Source organism: Danio rerio, chromosome 9 (assembly GCF_052040795.2).
Source record: "Danio rerio strain M-AB ecotype USA chromosome 9, GRCz13ab, whole genome shotgun sequence".
NCBI lineage: Eukaryota > Metazoa > Chordata > Actinopteri > Cypriniformes > Danionidae > Danio > Danio rerio.
Window position 1 is genome coordinate 26133122 of NC_141029.1, and position 15321 is coordinate 26148442.

Sequence of the window (15321 nt, forward strand, 5' to 3'; positions counted from 1 at the left end):
ATGACCACTTTATTCTCCCTTGTGTGCTTTCAAACCATGTTGAGTTTCTTCTGTTGAACACAAGGGTAGATCTGAAAATGTTGTATAGTATGTTTCATAGTAGGAAACGTTTCATAGAAAGAAAAGAAAGGACTATGTAGTTAATGGGTGCCACCTATCAAAATTTGTTTGTTCAACAGCAAAAGAAACTAAACCAGGGTGAGTAAATGAGGGCGGAATTTTCATTTTTGGGTAATTATCCTTTAAGTCACAGATCACTGAGGGTACATTACGGCATTTTTATTGAATTACGTCAGCATGGAATGATTAAGAAGCAGGAAGCACTTCCATGAAATTACATTCAGGACATTACAAAATCCACATATTCATTTCTATGTGATTCAGTCATAAAGCATAATCCAAACAAAGAGCGCCATCTAGAGTATCGTCTGAAGATTTGTTTTGGGCACAGAACTAACAGTTGTGCACTCAATAAATAAAATATTTTAAAATGTGATTTTTATCAGTGTACTGTAAATGCTCTATATAATTCATTTCTATGGAAGATTCTTATATTATTTGATTTGATAATCAAATGAAAGAAATACTAAAGGAACACAAACACCGAACATATTTGTAATAATAAACCAATGTAATGAGAGGATACTACAGAAATCTAGGTTCTGTATGACTACAGGCCTTTGCAAAATAGCATGACTAAGGTCAGTACAGGAAATGTTTTGAGAGTATCCATACTCATTTAGGGATACGGATACTTGAAAAGCCATGCTTATTACACAACATAACAAATAAACTATTTTCATATTAAGCGCTTCAAGATTAATTTCTATGTAGCAAGATAAGAGAGCCCTTGAAACATGACGAGGTAATGGTTGTACTTCGCATATCCACATTCAAAACTACCAATGTCAAACAAGCATCCTAGTATATCAGACAGAGCCTATGTAGATAAATACGACAAGCAAAAACAGTTAGGCTTAAAGTCAGCCATGTTCAATCTTCTACAGGTTTGGTCATTCTAATGTTCACAATGTAAAATTATCATATAGTGTCATAAGACAAATTAGCTTTTTAAGATGCCTCCACTGAAAGTCCAGGTGATGAAGTCTTAGACCATACAATTTCTAATTGTTAAACACAAGTGCATCAGCTGAGCAATCCACCATTATATGGATTCATTTTACAGTAACTGTATAACATTTTTTAACTGGAGTTTTGGCCACCTGGACTTTTCACTGAGGATCAAATGTCTTCATGTGTTTCTCAGATTAATCAATATCTTGACACATCATGTGGGTCACAGTATTTTCATTTTTCAGGAAATATCTCCTGAACATCAATTGTTATGATTGAGAATAATGGGTAGCAGGAACCCAAAACTGCCTTCAAAATAAAATAGTGCAATAGAAAGCCATCTCCATGTTAAGACTATAGTTGAAGCCTCATTTGAGAGGGCTCAGAACTCCTGAATGACCCGGAAGTGATTGTCAATGGATGCCGGCTCATCCTCAAAGTGCAGTTTGTGGCTCACACGGGCGCCCAGATCCTCCAGAGTCTTAATGAAGTGTCGGTGTTCTCGCCCAACCCATGCCCTCATCGGGTCTCGAACCTCATATGGAGTAACATGAGCATGAACAGCCACCCCGCTAGATGCCAGCTCTCCCAAAGCACACTTATCAGTCACCCAGGTCTCACTGCCGCCAGGGTGTCCTCCGTCCAGCCAGTACAGAGCAGACACCCTGTCCAAAAACAGCTGGAGTTCTGGGTCTGCTCGGGCTCCGGCCAGCTCATACACTATCTGATTGAGGACAACACATCCTTTACTGAAGCCCACTATGGTTAAGGAGAAACCGGCAGGAAGAGGGCCAGGGGTGGACGTGCCACTAAGCGGGGGTAAAGGATTTGGCAGACCTGCCTGCTGCATGCTGTGACCTAGCAGTGCCCTCAGGTGGCGAATGGCTCCGTAGTCTGCAGAATGTTCTGGTGCGCCGAATAGGTTGCTTTCTACAAAGTTCTGATAGCAGCTGAACTTGTGTAGGTACATTTGGGATGCACGGATGACCCAGATGTGGCAGCCAGGGAAGCGGTGGGCCAGTGTGAGGCCGACACGCTCCAGACTCCAGCACTGCCACGGGGCGGCATCAGGCTGGAGGGCCATTTCCTGCTGGAAGTTCTGGATGAGAATGAGATGATGCATTTGAAGAGGGGATGAAGGGACAGAAACAAATATTATATACAGCTGAAGGTAAAATGAGTACTCCTGGGAAATTTGACTTCTTTTTTTACTTTTTCCAAGTGCAGCGTAACAAGATTTTTGAACACATTTCCAAACAATTATTGTCTTTGATTTGACTATCTTCTTTTGTCTTTGGCAAAATGAGAGTTCATCACATTTGTCTAGTTATTTTGCAATATATGAGCATTCAGCTGGAAGTGCAATTAAAGACCTGACCAGGTTAACTGAGCAAGTTAAGTTAATTAAACAAGGCACTGGACAAAAGTGGTTTGTTCTGTAGACAACTGATGAAAAACATATTTTTTGACTATAAAAATAGTTTTAAAACATAAAAAAAACAGTTTTTTTTAAATTTCAGACGAACTAAACAAAACAGCTTTCACTATACAAAAATATTTTATAGAAAATACTGTGAAAATTCTCTTGGTCTATTAAACTGTGTTTGGGAAATATTTGGATAAGTTTTGGAATTTTACAGGAGGAATAATACTTTAACCTTCAACTCTATATAAAAACAGGGTTTCTACTTAGCTTTTTAAAACTGTGATTACATTGATAAAAGAGCAGCTTCACTCTTATGGACGAACTTACAGTTGCACATAAATAAAACACATTTATTTTGTTAGCAAATTCCATGACCTGTCAAATAGTTGTTTAATTTCTGTAATATTCCAGGCTTTCCATTTTTCCAATAACATGATTCCTTCAGGAATATTATATATGTCTGTCATGATGATCAATTGTTTGTGCTGATGATGAGTTGTCATTAAAAAATTATGAAATATCATCTTGCACTTTTTATTATGAGGCGTTCTCAAATAACTGCGATTAAAGCAAGCCACCGCCAGGGTTCAATCACATTTTTACTACTAAAATTCCATGACTTTTGCACAACTTTTAAGTACATTTTCATGACGCAATGTTTCATGTACTGTCTACATATACATGGTAAATAATAAGAAAAACAATGACGTTTCAATTTATTACAGCATATCAAAGAACACATTTGGCCAAAAAAAGAAGGAAAGACATCTAACCTATATTCAAATTAGGGCTGCACTATATATGGTTTCAGCATCGATACGGCAATGTGTGCAATGCAATAGTCACATCACAGGATATGCGATGTTGGGATTATAGTTTAATATAGAGTTTAATCATAACGGAGAAAAAGTTTATCACCTGCATGCATGTTTAAAGAGATAGTTCACCCAAAAATTACTTACCATTTTTCACCCTTTACTTGTTTCAAACATTAGTGAGTTTTTTTTAAATAAACACAAAAAATTTAAACAGTGTTGAAACAAGTGAAGTGTGAGTAAATAGTACATTTTTATCTTTGAGTAAACTGTCTCTTTAAAGTCTGTGACTGTGTGAATATTTCAATATTTCAAATTTTAAAACATTCAGCCACAAGAAAAGTTTTGTAACTTTAATAGATTAAATAATATACAATGAATACTATGCAGTGTTGATTATTCAATATCTGTACCTGAATAGTGAATACCTGAAAACTAGAATTCACTTTTATCTTTTCTATATTTCATTTATCAATGCTTGAAATTTATTTGTTAATTAATATTTGAAATTTACTCCTCTTCAAAATCCCCCAATCAGTCCAAATGAACATGTTAAATCATCTAGTGAAATTGTATTCACATCGCAATATAGATCACAGAAATACTCAATATGGTAATGTCAGATTTGTCTAATGTCGAGCAGCCCTAATTGAAGTAAGATGTTTGTTAAACTAATTTCTTTACCAAAAGTTTGTTTTTCCAAATCTGTCAAAATTCCATGACTTTTCCAGGTTTACCATGACTGTATGAACCATGAACCACAAGATTAATCAATAATCGAAATATATGTCAGGTTTTACTATAAGCTTAAAAGTAAATGTGCATGTCTTTTATTATAATACAATAAATGATAGTAAACTAAGTGCTTTTTATTTATATATATATATATCAATAGCTGTTGAGAATGACACAGTGTGTTAATTTTAGCAAACAATGAACAGTACATTACAGTAATTATTAATCTTTGTTAACATTAGGGAGAATAAAGTTGTCCGTGGTTAGTTTGTTAATTCACAGAGCATGAACTAATGTTAATAACTTTGCATTTTAATAATGCATAAGCAAATTTTGAATTACGATTTTAAAATGTTGTACAAAACTGTTTATACCTAGTTTGTTAGGATTAGTACTATGTACTTATAAAATTCTATAGTATTTTATAAAAAGTTATAGTATTTATGTTAGTAAATACATTGACATCAAATAATGTATATTGCTTATTACATATATTATATTATATATAATGTAAACATGGTAATTTAAGCATCACTCTTCAGAAATACACAGACACCGCGTGACACTGACATCTCTGTGCAAGTACTAAACAGAGTTTCTCCGCATGTTTTTGTCATGTCCTGGGCCTGTTTTTGATAGTCTGTGATGAAAAACTAAATATAGATATGTAACTAACATTAGTCCACTCGTAAGTGTATCAAATGGCTTTAGTAAAAGTAGGTCGATGATTATTATAACAAGCACCGACCTGAATGTCTCCGGGAAAGAACACGACGTGGTCATTTCCATCCTGCAGGTTCTGAGTTTCATTGTCGCATCGTCTCTGGGTTTCCGCGGCGGGTCTTAAGAGCAGAACATCATTGACGCGGTTATGGTCGTAACCGGGGACTGAAGTAAGGCGGAGCAGCCCGGCCGCAGCAGCAGATGTCCCGGAGACACTCTGCCCCGTTGCAGCGGTCATTTTCCTCGCTACAGCGGCTAGCGACAAACACGCCACAACTGATCGGATACTTCCCATAAACACGAGATTATGTGGCGACTGCACGACCTGCAGCATTATCGAAGCCATCACAGCAAAACCAGAGCAAAAAATAGCGCCACATGATTCAAACTGTTGTCCTGCGTGTCAGGTATTCGGCGGTTGAGCTTGCGGAATAAAGTAAACCTTAAAAGTTTAGGTTAATGAAATATGGACAGATGAACGTATTTTGTTTATATTAAACGCCGCCAAGAGGCACTTTACGGGAGCGTCATTGACGCGCATGCGCGGGTTCACATTCGTAAAACGTGAACAGACAGCGCTGCTTCAAAACATTCTTGGATTGACTGCACAGGTAGCATATTTATATAGCGATTAATGCGACAGAGCCATGTCGATTAAAAACTCAAACAAATATTTCTTTTAAAATCAGGTGATTAGAATCTTGACTCGGTCGGTTATTTTAATCCAGCTGAGGCAAAGAAAAATACAAAACTTTATATAATTATAAAAACAGATATAAATCTGAGGGCATATTGTGCTTGATTTGCATTCAAATGTATAGTTTTGTGATGTTTAAGAAAATTGGGAAAGCCTTCGTTTGGAAGGTTTCGTGAAACAGTCCAGTAGATTCATTTAAAAGAATCGACTCAATAGAACGATTCTTTCAGTAATCGGACGTCGCTAGCGGAAACAGTTGTGAGCGTGTGCTAGGTTTCTTTTGGAGACTAGTGCATGACAGGCAAGTATATAATGATTGTGTTGTGTGTAGTAACAATTCAGCAATTTAAAAAAAAAACTCATTTATCTCGAGTAGATCATTGTTGTACCTGCGAGTATGAGGAACTTTGAACTAATCAATATGTTGTTTATCAACTTGCACAGCTCTTCAACCCTTAACTGTTCATGACTAATTACTTTTAACATATTTGACCATTTAAACATTGTGTAATAAAGTTAACCTTTTTATGTTTAAGTGTTGACGAGAGTTAAGCTTTCTTTTTTCATTCTAGGCGACCCTGAGCTGACTGAGTGTCTGGTTTTGGATCATATGGCCTGGGAGGTGTAAATGTTTCTGTTTTTTTAAAAGGATGTCCTGCTCAGCTCTTGGTCGACGACTGGTTGCATGCCTTTTAAACATCTCTGAAGCCCGAAGAAAAGACTTGGTGGAGACAGTGGCCAGATCGGCCATCACTGACATAAAGGGTGAGACCATGTTTGTTTTGAGACCATAAATTTACTTTTAACACTTACTCGATAATTCATCAATTTGAGAAATCAGAATTCTTTTGGTTTGTTCTTGTGTCAAATGGTCCGGCTCCATCATTCATAAGGAGAAAAACGTGAAGGTGTCACAGTGCTGAACATCTTCAATGATTCTGACTACAACCGCTCTGTCATTACTGTTGTTGCAAACATTGAGCTCATAAGTGAGTAGCTTGCTCGTTCATTTTTTAATAGTAGCTGAGAACAATTGTCTTATAAGTAAGGGTACAAAGAGGCTATTCTTCATTGTTGTTGGTGATTTCAGGGGAGGCTGTATTGTCTGCTTGTGAGTGTGCATGTTCTCTGATTGACATGAGTGTTCACGAGGGCATCCATCCATGCATGGGTGCAGTGGATCTGGTGCCTCTCTATCCACTGGGGGAGGATGTGGGACTCCAGGATTGTGGAGAAGAAGCCCAGGGTATGCGGAGATGTAGGCGCTCCAAAAAAAAAGTGTTTTCTTAATCAATCGTTTGTGGAGTATATTATATCTATATAATCTTAAATAAGTGAGAAAAAAAAACTATTGTAAAAACAACAACAAAATTACTATAATCAGAACCCACTGGAGTTAAATGGAAGTAAATAATGGAATATTTATTTCTGGGTCAGCTACACTCTTGATAAAAATTGCCAGAATTATTTATATTACTAATATAACTCTCTTGCTACAATCTCTACTTTTAAATGTCACCTTTAAGATATTTTGTGGTGAAATTATTACTGTTTGTATTAATTTAACCTATTAATATAATCCTTTGTTATCCATAACAAGAATATTATTTTAAGAGTTTTGATTTTGGCCTTTTAATCTAAATGATATGAAGTGATTTTGTCATTGTCTATATTTATCCGTCGCTGTTTTCTTTTTCTGTTTAGCATTGGCCTTGACTCTGGCAGAACGCGTAGCAGGCACCAGTGCCTTTTTGTTTGGCTGGGCAGACTCACCTCAGCATCGAGGTCTGGCTCAGAGGAGGAAGGAGATCGGCTGGTTCAGAAAGGTCTTGAATGTGTCAAACATCAAGCCTGACATTGGTTCTCAGCCCACAAGGAGATACGGCATTACAGGTTATTTTTATTATCTGCAATCAAAAAATATAAAACAGATACAAAACATTAAGATAGATTTTGCATAACAGCACATAACAGAGCATGAAAGCTGGGTTTGGAAGGAAAAATCCTATACATTTTCTCAAAGAAAGCCATACATTTTCATATATGTTAGAAAACTTTATGCTTTTATTTCAACTATCAGCATAATGTAAATGTTGAATGATCATCATTATAATACGATTGAATTGATGGAAAGTGATTGGACTATGTAAATTAGTTCTTATATTGGAGTATATATTTCCAATTAAGATTCTTATTGTGCTAAAGTTTTTATTTGATTGTGCATCAATGTAGTTTCCAGTTTGGAAAAGTATTGGAAAGTATTTACAGTTTGTCATGTTTTTGGTTCAAGATATATAAAAACCACACCTGCAGAAAAGGTCATTGTTTGGTAAAAGAATAGTTCACTTAAAATGACAACATAATTTAATCATTTTTTTCAAAACACAAATTATATATTTTTGTTAATGAAACCTGAGAAATCCATGTATTTAAAACTTAGAAGCTAATTTGTGTCTGGGGGTTATATGAAATCTTATGAGTTGAACTCTGAACGTATGAACAATGTGAAAGCCAGTAAATAATGGTAGTATTTTAATTTTTGTGTCAACTATCCCTTTACAAAAGGTTATTTCCCTATAATTTCAATCATCAGTTTGAACCTCTATAATCAATGTAAAAAAGAGTGTTTTTTTTTCTGCAGGTGTTGGAGCGAGTCCCTACGTCATGAACTGTAATGTAACCATCGATACCCAGGATCTGGCCCTGGGCCGTAGTGTGGCTTCAGCAATCCGTGAATCCAGTCCTGGTGGCATCCCTGGAGTTCAGGTCATGGCCCTGCCACATGAAGGTGCTGTGGAGATCGCCTGCAATGTGGAGAGTGTTCATGGTAGTTCTTCATCTCATGGTGAGGAGCAGTGGCCAAACTTCAGCATTGGAGGGCAAACCTTCTGCCATGCTCCAGCCTCACTAATCACTGCACGCGTAGCAGAATTGGTTAAACACCATGGAGTGGCTATCAAGGGTACAGCCCTGGTGGGCTTTACCCCACGCGAGTGCCGGAGACTGGCAGAAGGAGCCATCTCTAATGGCATTGGAGAGTTCTGGAAAGAGCTGAGGCGTGTGCACATGTGAAGCAAAAAATAAATAAACTTTTAACACTCTGATCATGTGCAAAACAATAGCACATCATCATCATCGACTAAAGCTGATAGAAAAATATTTCTGAGATCAATTATTAATCGGGTGTTTTTGAAGCTTTTAAATGAATAGCATCCTCATCATTTACTCACCCATGTGTCATTCCAGACCTTTATGACTTTTTCTGTGGAAGAAAAAAAGACATATTGAAGAATAATGGCACCAAATACCAGTTTTTGCATACCTCTGACTTCACATTCGACTCTATGGACTGTGATGTACTAAAAATCTTTTGTGTTCTACAAAATGTGGAACACTATGAGGGCCAGATCATAGTAAATGACTGTAGTATTCATTTCATTTTTCACCCAAACTTTAAAATAACAGAAACCATGCATGCTGTTATACGATTAAAATGTTTGATCTTCAAATATAATTCTCATGATCAATATAATTAGGAATTGGACCAAAAACGGATGATTATATTAAATACTGTGCCTTAAATGTTAACTGCTAATATGTAATAATATTTGGGAAATATGTTTAATTGCTTCGTTTCAATAATACAAATGTTCTAATGCTGTAATTTGGGTTCATCACTAATCTTGTACTTATAGGTCTGTATAATTATACAAAAAACTAATTAGGCCATTGCTGCTTGACAATGAGAGTAATCTTCTAGTATGGCTCAAACATTTTAAAGGGATAAATCATGGATGAGTAAATAAAGGCAGAATTACATTTTTGGGTGAACTATCCCTTAAATTACTCACTATTACAAAAATGCATGAGTACTTTATCATGCAAGTACAGACAGCAATAGGTAAACTAATTACGCAAGCTGTTGAGTTTTACTTCCTTGATATTTTACGTGGAACAAACATTCTGAAAAAACAGGTTTTGAAAACATTCAATACAAGTTTGAGCTTGATTGAGCTGAAGATAAAGGGGTTTCTGAACTGAATATTTATGCTTCCATTTGAAACAAGATACTGTAGGTATTTGACAATATTGTCAGAGGCAGCCTTATTCACAAAAGACGGTACAATTGAATATAACGTATATAGATTCTGTCTTCGCCATTTAAACTTGACTTGTTTTGCATCAGTTCTTTCTTAATGTTATCCAGATGTCACTATAACAGATATAGCTATAAACAGGAATCCCTAATCATCCAACCTTTACAAAAATACAAAGCAGACACTTTAAACTGCAGCAACACTACCATAACTTTTCTGAACAGAGAGCAGGCTGCTGTAACCTAAAGATATTTTTACAAAGAATGCTAAATTCTCTATTATACAAGATCAAATTGTATAGCTTGTAATAAGACATCAATGTAATAACCATTAATGTAAATCTTTTTCAACGGTAAACATGTTTCATGTGCACAGAAACATTAAAACCTTCATCATAGAAATGCAACCAGAAAAATACTGTTCCTGACATTTCCCCTGGCTAACTGGTTTAATATAGTTTGCAGCTACTGCATGCAAACTAATCGCAAATACATGAATTGGGCAAATATATCCTAATAAAAAGCAATTATCTTAACATATGAACTCAAATAATTCTATAGCACAATAAATACACAAAGTATTCAACTATTTTTGGATAATTAATTGCAACTCCCAGTAACATACTTTACCTGGTAAAATGATCCATGTTTGTTTAAATACAAAAGGAAAAGGATTTTATTAAAACCACATCTTCAGATCACCGGTGTGGGTATGTTCTTAGCCTTTAACGGTCATCATCAGGTTGGACATTTTTCAAAAAAACATGTAATTTTTTTTTTTTTAAACCTGAACTTGTCTTGACAAACTAGATTTAATCTGCATATCATTTTCAAGCGTGAACACAAAGTGGGGTAAGAATATAAAATGTGCAAATATTTACAAACAAAACAACCTCTCATGTGAACAGGAATGCAAGTAAAAGAACACTTTGGCTAGATACGTGAGCTTAACTACTGGACCAAAAGAAATACATCTATAACGGTATGGTCAAGTCTTCCCAAATTATCTATTTCATAGATAAGCAAATAAACATCTAGATTACAAATGATACATGGTGGTGTTCCAGTATAAGAGTGTGCAGAATGTTTTAGTGTAGTCCCATTGCACTATGAAAAGCAAGTCTTATTTGTTGTAAATGGCACTGAAAAGGTCAAGTAAAACAACTGCAACCACCGCAGGGATCCCAATATTTTGTTCTTGATTTATTCCTAATTAAATAATTCTAATAGTTAGAGCAAACCATCACCTCTCCTTTCACACGGTCACTTCTGGTAATATTTTTTTTTTTTTTTGGCCAAGGAGTAAAGGGAAGAACCCATGTAGTCTTCAGTCACTTTGAAGTTCATTCCCCAGTTTCCAACAGCAGTTAATCATTCCTGAATGGCATGGCAATGCATTCATGATAAACAAAAAGAAAGTGCATCGAGTGTTCAAGTATGGTGTATAGTTTAACATTTAGGAAAAGGGAAGCAGCGGTGGGCCACTGAATCGGCACTTAAATGGCAAAAAAGGCCAACCCTTAACTGGGACAAGTTGAACTTTAAACTTGTGTGAAACAAATAATCATACTCTGCAAATAACAAAAAGCACATGTGGCAACAGTAGCATTAAACCTCGTATCTTTTGGCAGTATTGTTTTGTGTTCTGTAAGGATGGTTTGTGGATGAATTTTAGAAAGGAGTGGGAACATGGAAATGGTTTTGAAGTCTCATCTCTTTGAAGCCCTTCTTGGGTCCCTGCCATTGCTAATGCTGACTGTGGGTTTGGGTGGAGCAGGGGTTCCCCCTGCAGTTACTGGGGGTGGTCCATTGCCTGGAGCACGCCCATTTGGTCTTCCTGAAGCCCCAAAGTTTGGATCCCGTGGCACAGGTGCAGCATTGTTATTGGAAAACACTGGCACAGTTCCATTACCTGATTGAAACACAAATTTAAATATTTTAGTGATAAACAAATTGTACAAAGTGACCAGTAGAGAGAAAATATTTAAGGCCCTGTTATACTTCACCTGAAGAACAAAATGGTAACATTAAAGACATTCCTAAATTAAATTGGAAATTTGACAATTTGGCAAAGTGAACATAACAGAAGACTTACTCCCACAGATAAGCATCTTTGAACTACCATTGGACTGTGGCAATGAAACATTAGAGATGCTTTTTGTTATGGAATGAAAGCATGCTGTCCATTCAAATATTAATCCAATACCACTTTCAGAAGAGTAAACTGAAAAGGGATTTAAGGCCAAAAAGAAGTTCTACTCATTTACCCTAAAGTTAAACTTTGTTGTGGGTTAATCTGGGCCCTTTGTTGCGTCATTTAGTAGACACATCTAATCAGAAACAACTTGCAGTATGCTTAAAAAAAAAAGAAGAAAAAAAAGCCATTTTGCAATAACTCAAGTTTCTGAGATTGAACGACTCCAGACTCAAAACCATTATGCTAGTGCTACAAAATTAGCATCTGTCACCGTAGTTGGACAGACTGTGTGAAGTATTAGCCATATTCACTCACCTGTCTGCACAGGAGTACCTGCATTTTGATTTGGTGGAGAATTTCCACGCTGTTCTTTACTCTGCCAAGAGGATAAAAGATAAATGTCATGGTCTTTTAATAATAAACCAGCAAAGCTCATGCTGTTCACAGCTTAAAATATAACTCTGTATTTGCATGCGCAGCAGAAGTGAAACCAAATTCTTGCTAGTCACATTCAGAATAAATGGTTCTAAACAAGGCTAAAGCTTGTTTTACAGACTCCTTCATTTTTATGTTTTCCACTATAAGTGCAGCAAATTTTAGGCATGCAGATGATTCTGCACGTTGAAGGAAATTTTACACATGGAAAAGCAATTTCGTATAATCAGGAACACTGGGCTCACCGTCTTGTTCTGTTGGTTAGCTTGTGCTAGCAGCTCAGGATTAGGCTCACTGAAATTTGGAACCTCAGAATACACCATACAGAATCTGTGAAAGACATTACACTATGAGGGCTCCAACACTGAGGAAACATGCCTCTGAATGTCTCTTTTACTTAAACATGTATTTGGCAGAAGGTGCACATGTTACCAATTCATGTAATCCCTGTAAAATCAAAACCAATAACATTAGTGTTGCTGGCATCATTTTCTCCTGAAACATGCTTTTGCCCAGGTCAGTATGATTATTAATGACAAATCTTTATTAGAAATCCCACCAAGACCAATTTTCAGTCAAAAAAAACAAACAAAAATCTAGGTAATAAAATGGAGACTTATACATTTACTTAAGAAAAGTGTTTATAATACATTTCATAATGACACACACAAACCACCAGTCAGTGCTGCATTATAGCAAAATGTGCCAAAGCAGATATTCAGCAGTCACCTAAAACACTGTATGGAGTATGCCCATGCTCTCAAGTCAAAACTATTATTGTTAACATGCACTGAAATTACAGATTCAGCCAATAATTTATGTTGTCACACTCAATGACATGCAGAACTACAAGTATTAAGATTTTTCATTTATTGCCATGGGCCAGTGCTTGCTGCAAAAGTTGCCAGTCACTAATGCACTCTGTAGATTATATTACTGACAAAAAGGTGAATTTTAATTTGTTCATGTGCCAAGTACACCGTTATTTATTAATGTTGAGAAATAAAAGAATCATGAAAATGTAAAACGAATAAATTCTTAAAGGGATGCATTTAATACTCACTCTCCTATTTTCTGTAGATCTCCTCCTCGTCCAGTATACAGTGTAAGGCACCCTTTCCAGATCGAAGCATACCTAGACACAAATATATGAAGCCAAATCAGAACTATTTTCTTTGCACATGCACATTTGATAGTGGTGACGTCTTACACAAGACCAGTGGAACAAGCACTTGGACAATCTACTGACAGCCCAGTGAGGTCTAAATAAAAGCAAGAGTGTAAAGAGGCGTCTCGTACCCTCTCGTAAGGCGGATGATGTCCCCGGGCTGGATGAGGCTGCCCAGCTCATCCCACACAGAGATGGCGATGCTGCCGCTCTTATCCGCCACTCTACACGAGCGCACCTCGTGCCCGTCCTTTGTCTTCGTCACCCGACCTGCGCGTGCACAACAAAGTTCAGTGTAAATTATCAAGCGTTACAAAACTACTAAAACACACACATAACTGCGTTACTCGACAGCAGAGGTGTGAAAATCAAAGCTACGCGGAGCACAAAGCAACACGGGAGACGAGCGCAATGTTACCCTTAAATGTTAGCTGTTAGGAATTAGCTGAGCTCGTGCTAACTCACGGTCGTGAGGGACACAGCAGCCGATCTCCACTTACCGATCTCCAAAACTATAAAGACGATATTAAGGTTTTTGGATCCGGGTTTAACATCTTTAATCAAGATCACAGCTTCGTTGGAGATATTCGACATTTCTGAGGGCTGAGGCGGATGCTAGCACACCGGCTAGCAATACCACAGCCGTGTGAGAGGATTTCTCGATCTAACTTAGAACGAAATATGTGCTCTGAGTGGGTTGTTTGTTCGCTAAATAAACTTTACTTGGCAAATAAATGTGGGTTGTGAGATCCTTTAAGAAAGGCCGAAGTGTTACTAGCTTAACATCGGCGGCAGTTAGTTTATCTTATTTGACCATCGAGCTAACGTTAAAGGAGTGGACGTAAAAAGGGGAAATATTTCCTCCTCGACGAATAAAACGAACTAGTTATTCGCATAAAAACACTTAGCTCGTTTTGCTGAAGGACATTTTAGAGTTCATCCGCCTCTAAACCTTAAAACTAAAGACTTCGCTTCAAGTCTGTCACTGATTAAAATGGTTAGCATCCAGACACATTTGTAAGATCTTTTGGCTAGCCTAGCGTACACAAATCAATACACGACGTCAAGTTACCAAATATCAGTTGAAATGATCGCTTTACATTAAGATGCCGGTTATTATGCGGGCTGCGTTTAAAACGGTGTCAGTGAATACAGACACAGGCGCACACACTGCTGCTCAAACTACTAAACTCGCATCTCTTCATTTCATCTTCCTTTCGAAAATCATTCATTACGTGTCTGCTCCACATTTAAGGCTAAATCGACGAAACTTGGATCAATTTAAAACGGATGTCAGCCGAAATAACTGTAGCTGCCTAACTTTTTATGCCTTATGAGCAGTTCGAAACTTCCTATTGGCCTTTGAAGTTAATGTAGCATGTATTCTACGTGTGAAGCACAGCCATCCTACAAACAAATAAAATAAAAGAAATGTCGCAAAAGAGGGGAACTCTCTATTTCACAGTGCTAGCCGTCTCTCCCTCACTAACAAAGCGTCTGATCCGTGCCAGTGTGTTCAGTTCTTTAAATTCTCCCGAATGTGCCATCGCACCGTTTCGTGGGGGTGTTCAGAGATGCGCTGTTGCTGTTAAATGCTCACAATCCAGTCCAATAAACGCATGTATGCATAAACAGACTGTGAAAATAATTCACTCTTTGGTATACTGTATCGTCAGTATTACATGGGATCAAACGCTTTATGAACTGAAATATTGGGTTCTACCGTGTTCTTGTTACATTGAGCTCATTCTGATTGGACGAGATGAAGAATGTGTCCACATGGATAGGAAATAACCACACTCCATTTCCTTGTACGATTGTCGACGTTGTGTAATATGATTTGATTACACGTTCACAAATATTTCCAAAGGTATTTGGGTTGCATCATCACCCTTCATAGTAATCCGATAGATGGCTGGCAAATAAACATATTTTACTGTATTTCAAAGGCTGTA

At 36.9% G+C, this 15321-nt stretch overlaps 3 protein-coding genes across 23 annotated transcripts; 1 reads left to right on the forward strand and 2 right to left on the reverse strand.

Annotated features, from left to right (window-relative positions):
* Window positions 1-258: 258 nt before the first annotated feature.
* On the reverse strand, window positions 259-5316 carry zgc:153521. Its single transcript, NM_001077728.3, is given in 2 exon segments — window positions 259-2173; window positions 4799-5316. Coding segments are annotated over 2 exon segments (987 nt in total). The 5' UTR covers window positions 5069-5316; the 3' UTR covers window positions 259-1456.
* ftcdnl1 (formiminotransferase cyclodeaminase N-terminal like 1) lies at window positions 4601-10754 on the forward strand. Of its 18 annotated transcripts, none has more exons than XM_087267086.1 (6): window positions 4601-4846; window positions 6120-6235; window positions 6312-6459; window positions 6561-6716; window positions 7175-7363; window positions 8112-10754. In XM_087267086.1, exons 4-6 carry the CDS (start codon window positions 6608-6610, stop codon window positions 8540-8542), a joined length of 729 nt encoding a protein of 242 aa, XP_087123212.1. In that variant the 5' UTR covers window positions 4601-4846; window positions 6120-6235; window positions 6312-6459; window positions 6561-6607; the 3' UTR covers window positions 8543-10754.
* nabp1a (nucleic acid binding protein 1a) lies at window positions 10749-14865 on the reverse strand. Of its 4 annotated transcripts, none has more exons than XM_087266390.1 (6): window positions 13867-14865; window positions 13498-13636; window positions 13262-13333; window positions 12444-12528; window positions 12079-12139; window positions 10749-11478 (listed from the first exon to the last, which is right to left on the reverse strand). In XM_087266390.1, the coding sequence occupies exons 1-6, from the start codon at window positions 13958-13960 to the stop codon at window positions 11276-11278; spliced, it is 654 nt and encodes a 217-aa protein (XP_087122516.1). In that variant the 5' UTR covers window positions 13961-14865; the 3' UTR covers window positions 10749-11275. The 4 variants fall into 4 exon arrangements, with proteins under 4 accessions (XP_087122516.1, XP_087122517.1, XP_087122518.1 ...); XM_087266391.1 differs by having other exon boundaries at window positions 13832-14865; XM_087266392.1 differs by having other exon boundaries at window positions 13785-14865.
* Between the last annotated feature and the right edge of the window lie 456 nt (window positions 14866-15321).